Source organism: Gigantopelta aegis, chromosome 3 (genome assembly GCF_016097555.1).
Source record: "Gigantopelta aegis isolate Gae_Host chromosome 3, Gae_host_genome, whole genome shotgun sequence".
Taxonomy (NCBI): Eukaryota; Metazoa; Mollusca; class Gastropoda; order Neomphalida; family Peltospiridae; genus Gigantopelta; species Gigantopelta aegis.
The window spans coordinates 51,743,401-51,749,828 of record NC_054701.1 but is presented as its reverse complement, the minus strand read 5'-3'; the positions used below and the strand labels follow the sequence as shown (position 1 = coordinate 51,749,828).

Here is a 6,428-nt window from a genome sequence, read left to right as displayed (position 1 = left end):
TCACGTCTGTTGTGATAAAACTGCCACTGAAAAAATTGAGCAGTACTATAACATGGCTTGGACCGAATTGGACGAACTGGGCATCATTCACAAATGGATCAAACTGGTACGTGATGATCCCTACACAAAAGACCGTGTATCTAGCAGTGTATTGTTGTCATATCAATGCCAAGACTATTTAAATACACATTTTAAGACAGATAAATGGTTGAACGCTTTGAAATCTCAAGTTTTGAAATGCATACAAATGGAGCGTCTTTTTTCTCTTTAAAACAAATATCACTTTTACTATGCATAATTATGTCCTGGCAGACTGGTTATAAAATAATTTTAATAGATGGTTTAATGAGAAAGTCGAAGGTGATTGGCTAGTATTATGGTCTTGACCCTTTAAATAGTCAGAATCTCATTCTACACACCATTTGTCTATCAACCTAAGCTCGACGTCTGACGCGAACACACACACACACACAAAGAACAGTGACAGAAGATACCATGGTTGATATTTGCACCGATTCTGTGGGTTACAGGACTAGCAGTTGTTCAGATTGGACTTTATTTGAACAACGTTTGTCATCATTTACAGATTGGCCACTACAAATGAAACAATCTCCCAGAGACATGGCTCATGCAGGTCTGGTGTATCTTAACCATGCAGATGCGTGTTACTGTTTCAAATGCAACATCGTTCTGAAAGGCTGGGAAGTTATGGATAACCCTTGGGAAGAACACGAGAAATGGTCACCAAACTGTGACTATATTAATATGATCGGTGTGGTCAGACAGAAAAATTACAATATCAGAAAGACATGCTGTGGCTTTGTGAAATCATGACATTATAGCATAGTTATTATAATTACACGATTACACCGTGTACTCGTATCAGTCGATGTGTGACCTTTACAGCATGAGACCTTTAAATAATATATGTTGAATAAATCATCATTAATTAAACATGTTTGTTCTTTGTGTATTTATTGGGAAACATTTTTTATTTGGCACCATTTGTGTTATGGCTACTGACGAGAAACAGTCAGTGAAGGGAGATGATAGGAAAACTTTAGAACAGTATTATTTTAACCCTCGTATGCCTGGATCAATTTAAGGTCCTTCTAAATTTCAAAAGTCGTTGAAGAGGCGAGGCTTATCCAACATTAAACTCGACAAAGTGAAAAACTTTCTAAATGATCACGAGGCATATAGTCTTCATAAACCAGTAAGACAACGATTTCGTCGTCTTAAAGTGAGAGTGAACACTGTAGATGAACAATTTGATTTAGATTTAGCCGACCTGTCTCGTTACAGCAAATGGAACGATGGTATGCGTTATCTGCCCTTCGCTATTGATATTTTGTCTAGATATGCATGGGTTGTTCCTTTAAGAAATAAAAAACCAGAGACGGTCTTAGAAGGTTTTAAATCCATGTTAAAAGATGGACGTGTTCCCAAGAAGGTACGAGTAGATAAAGGTGGTGAATTTAGAGGTGTTTTTAGAACTTATGCCGAAAAGATGAAGATTAAATTAATTGTAACACAAAACGAGAACATTAAAGCGAATTACGTTGAAAGACTCAATAGAACTCTCAAATCACTTTTGACGAGGTTCATGACACACAATAACACCAAGCGGTATCTCGAGGTGTTGCAAGACTTAATCTATAATTACAACCATACCATTCATGCGAGTTTAGGTAAATGGGCTCCAGCGGAGGTGAATCATGACAATCAGATCAAAGTTTGGCGCCATCTGTAATTAGAACATATGATAGCACGAGTGAAGGCAAACACACCATTACAAAAGTTTGTATTTAACGTGGACGATCTGGTTAGAATGTCATATCTCAGGAAACCGTTCACTAAAGAACTAGATCTTCGATGGACCGAGGAATTGTTTAAAATAGTCTCGCGCATACGTCGACAGGGCATACCTATTTATCGAGTGAAAGACTTTCACGATGAATTGATTGAAGGTAGTTTCTATACAAGTGAACTGCAGAGAGTCAAGAAAGATCAAGACGTGTTGTGGAAGGTCGAAAAAATACTGAAGAAGAAACGAGAAGGTGGGAAACTGTATTATCTTGTGCGCTGGCTTGGTTGGCCATCTTCTTTTGATTCTTTTGTCGAGGAAAGTGAATTGAAAGACGTGTAACAATGGAAAGATATCTTATTCTCAAAAGTACAGATTCTAAAAAAGACTATTTTCCAGACAATACTTCCCATCACTTTCAAGTGAAATTGAACCAGAGATTAACCTTCGATGGTCGTTGGGTGGTTGCACTAGCCGAACTAAATTTAGGAAAAGTTGATTTACAACACATGACTGACTTCCACGTAGATGTGACCTGTAACATATGCGATAGCACACTTGTTGGCGATAGCATGATACCTCTACTGAGATGTGTTGATCTACGTGATGGACCGAGGTATGCATTTCACAGGCTATGGAATATTCCTATTATTGTGAAAGAGACACCCACCGTGGAAATCTATATCAGAGCAGGAGTGAGCACACCCGCGTCATTTCTGAAAGAGGAGACTCAGGTGTCACTACTCTTGCGTCGGTACCCCTTTTTGGATTAATACCATCATGGACTCTTCACCCATCTACATCCCCGATTATACCAAATGGAAGCAATATTTTGAAAAAAATATGGTTGGTCCAAAACACATTTCTAGCACGAGAAACAGCAAAATGAACTACATCATTCCTCTGAATCACGTGATCACTTCTAACAACAGCAAGGGAGAAAACATTAAAGTGGAGGTGACGTCACAAACTCAGAATGTAGTGGAGAGAGCCGATGCTAAAGTGAAACGAATGAAGGCTATAAAACGCAAGTCAGGTGAAACAATCATCACAACCAAGAAAATACGCCGTGCTGTCAAGACCTCCACACCTACTGCTAAAGTTTTAAAATCTACGGCTGTTGAAGGCAACGACATCTTCGAATAAACAAACCACTATGGCACTGTTGAATGACAAAGATTTTGAAGAAGGACTACCATCTTCGTTAAACATTTTTACTTTACCTCCCTATCAGACCAGTGTGTTTCAACACTATTATGTCAACGTGCATCCTCTGAGTCAAATCAGCGATTCATCACCAGTGGAATTTCAAGTGTCTAATAGTGGAAGTGATTATATCGACCTGAAACGAACACGCTTGCATCTGAAGGTGAAAGTCACGCATTCAGATGGAACAGCTCTGGCAACAGATGAACACGTGGCACCAGTAAATTTATTCATGCAAGCTCTGTGGGCACAAGCTGCCGTGTATCTACAGGGACAACTTGTGTCGTCCACCAACAATCACTATCCATACAAAGCATTTATTCAAACCTTACTTAATTATGGGGCAGAGGCTAAACAATCTCAACTTCAGTCACAACTGTTTTACAAGGATGATGGGGAGGTTGAGGCAGATATCGAATCTACAGATCCCATTAGTGGAACGAATTCTGGAGTAGCTAATCGAGGTGCCCTCATCGAAAAAAGTAAAATGATTACCATGGAAGGAGCCCTGTGCGAAGATATTTTTAACATTTCTAGATATTTGGTTAATGGTGTTGATATGCTTTTGAAATTATATAGAACCTCTCCATCCTTCAGTCTGATGAGTGGGAAGAGTGGACAAGAATACAAAATTGAACTTTTGGATGTCTACCTAAAAGTGTGTAAACTGAAAATCAACAGTGCATTGATTCTAGCACATAACTCATTGTTTGAAAAGAACAATGCCCTCTATCCCTACATCAGAAGCGAGGTGAAGATGATCAGCATACCTTCCACACAGCTGAGTCACACGTGGGACAACGTGTCCAAACACGTGGCCAATCGCTATGTAGTGGGCTTCGTAGATAGTGCGTCAGTCAATGGCTCTTACACTGGTAATCCATTCAACTTTACAGCTTCCAATATCAAAACGGTGGCGATGTACGTGGATGGAATCAGTGTGCCAGGCCGTCCCGTGGAAGCAGATGACGTTGGAGCTTACGTTAATCTGTTTGATGGAACTGATATGTGGATGAACAATACAGGGAATGGTATATCTAGAAATGATTTTTTGCTTGGGTCTGCACTTTTCGTATTTTCACTCGAGCCCACTTTTATGGAGGGAGAGTATTTGAACCTCGTTAAAAGTGGAAACGTGCGAGTGGAGATTGAATTCAAAAAAGCTCTCACCAAGACAATCAACTGTATAGTTCTTATGCAGAGGAATTCTATCATTGAAATTGATCAAACTCGTAACGTCTTTCTCAAATGAATACCTCACAGTTAGAGTGTGCCATTGACAGTGACCAACACTTGCGGACACATGTCTTAGGTGTTTACTCTATCGATACACTGCCTCACATTGTTAAACCACCATCTGAATGGGGTCTCATTGTAAACACTGACAGAAGCACACAGAAGGGAAAACACTGGTTGGCCATCTATGTGAACAGAAACAGAGCTGAAATATTTGACAGTCTAGGATATAAACCAGATGCTGGTATCGTTAAATACCTAAAACCCTACGAGTATTCCTACAATAATTTACAGCTGCAATCTTCACACTCTGCGGAGTGTGGTTTTTATTGTTTATATTTCCTACTGTGTAAAACAAAGACAAAGATGAGCATGACAGATATTGTCGAACAATTTGATTCAACTGATAGAGAGTACAATGACTCGTTTGTAACCAATTTCATTTGTCGTTATTTTAAATATTGTACACCACATACTTGTATATAATGTAATAAATACATATACTGAATGCACATGTTTGTCTTTATTTAAATAAAAATATAATATTAGTGGTTTATTTGTTGTCGGTTGAGCAGAGAAGACGGTCATGGCCCGATATGTCGTAAAACACTATGATTTTTTAAGGCATATTCTTGCATTTAACCATTATGATGAAATTATACAAGATGTCATTGGCATGAATCGTAAACAGATGTTGGCTCTTGTGGCCATTGTGAAACGACTGCTTGATGACCGTTTAGCAGTGACAAGGAATGAACAATGGAGGTTTCTGCAAAGACATCCTAATAACCCATATCTGTCTATACTTAAACAATTTGTGAGACCTAACACAACAGATCCCAATAGGAAGCGTCTATTAATTCGTTACACACCACTGATTGCATTTATATTAAAACCAGACCACGTCGCTACAGTCAAACAAGAAGGAATCAGACGTGCCAGACTGTTGGCTCGTGCCAGTGCTTAAATATTAAAGTAAATATCTCTCGATCTCAGTTACCCACGTGCCATTGTTACAGCATGTCGACTTCATCCAACGATACTACAAATCAAGAACAGGATGAATGTTTGCTTCCTATACAGACACCGACGACTATTTCGGTGATTGGTGGGTCATCGAGTGGGAAGACCTATCTAACTAAGCATTTGTTGGAACGAGGTGATATTATGTTTGACAAGCCACCTAATCTGATTGTGTATTGTTATGCGGTGTGGCAGGACATGTACACCGAAATGCAACACACTATACCTAACATTCAGTTTCACGATGCATTACCAAACTTGGACGAATTACACGAATGGTCTCCTCAAGCCAACAAACGGATGGTGTTGGTTTTAGATGATCTTATGATGGAAGTGTGTAAAAGCCATCTCATGTTAAACCTCTATACCACACTGTCCCACCATTTGGGTATAACTGTAGTCAACATACAACAATCGGCCTATCCTAAAGGTGAATGTAACAGAAGTATATCGTTAAACACCCATCTGTTTATTTTAATGTCAAACCCACGCTCGGCTCACGAATACAAAATACTAGCTTCTCAGATGTTTCCTGGTCAATCTAAATACTTTTAGGAAGCCTATCGCGATGCTGTGGATGGAAAAAAATATGGCTATCTCATGGTGGATGCTTCCCCTTACAGCGACCCTCAATACGGACGACTGCGTACCGGTATATTTCCCTACGAAATGTGCACGGTATATTTACCCAAGGACTAAAAACTATATAAAACGTTTGAACACAAACTACATTTCCTCATTTGCATCTCGGACTAACATGAAAAAAGAGTATTCCTGGATCATTATTGCCTACCCACCAGGTGAATCGGAGAGAGTGTTGTCAGAGAGTCCACAGTGGTATAAAAGCAAGTGTCTGTCAATTGCCTCACTGAAGTTGGTTTTAATACGTGGAGTCGACATTCCAGATTGTTGGGGTGGACCGTGCTATTTTATAGTGTCAAGATCTGCTTTTGATGCATACATAATACTGACAGACCTAATTAACGAAAATCTTAATTATTTGACCATGCTCAAGGGAGGCAATGTGAAGCAGAGACGGGCATTGTTATCACACGCATCACCCGACCAGTTCAAATCTTTGATAGAGGTGATCTTCAACATTTTACGTGGAAACATACCTCTCTCTGAAAGTGTTAAAAAGCATATGCATCGCTAC

At 39.3% G+C, this 6,428-nt stretch overlaps 1 protein-coding gene across 1 annotated transcript; it reads left to right on the top strand.

Moving 5' to 3' along the window:
• Window positions 1–2,963: 2,963 nt before the first annotated feature.
• Window positions 2,964–4,265, top strand: LOC121368712 (uncharacterized protein F54H12.2-like). The gene has a single exon (XM_041493457.1). The coding sequence runs from the start codon at window positions 2,964–2,966 to the stop codon at window positions 4,263–4,265; it is 1,302 nt and encodes a 433-aa protein (XP_041349391.1).
• The last annotated feature ends 2,163 nt before the right edge of the window (window positions 4,266–6,428 follow it).

Coding starts and splice junctions, on each gene's coding strand:
- LOC121368712 (XM_041493457.1), top strand. CDS start 2,964: ATGGCACTGTTGAATGACAAAGATTTTGAAGAAGGACTACCATCTTCG.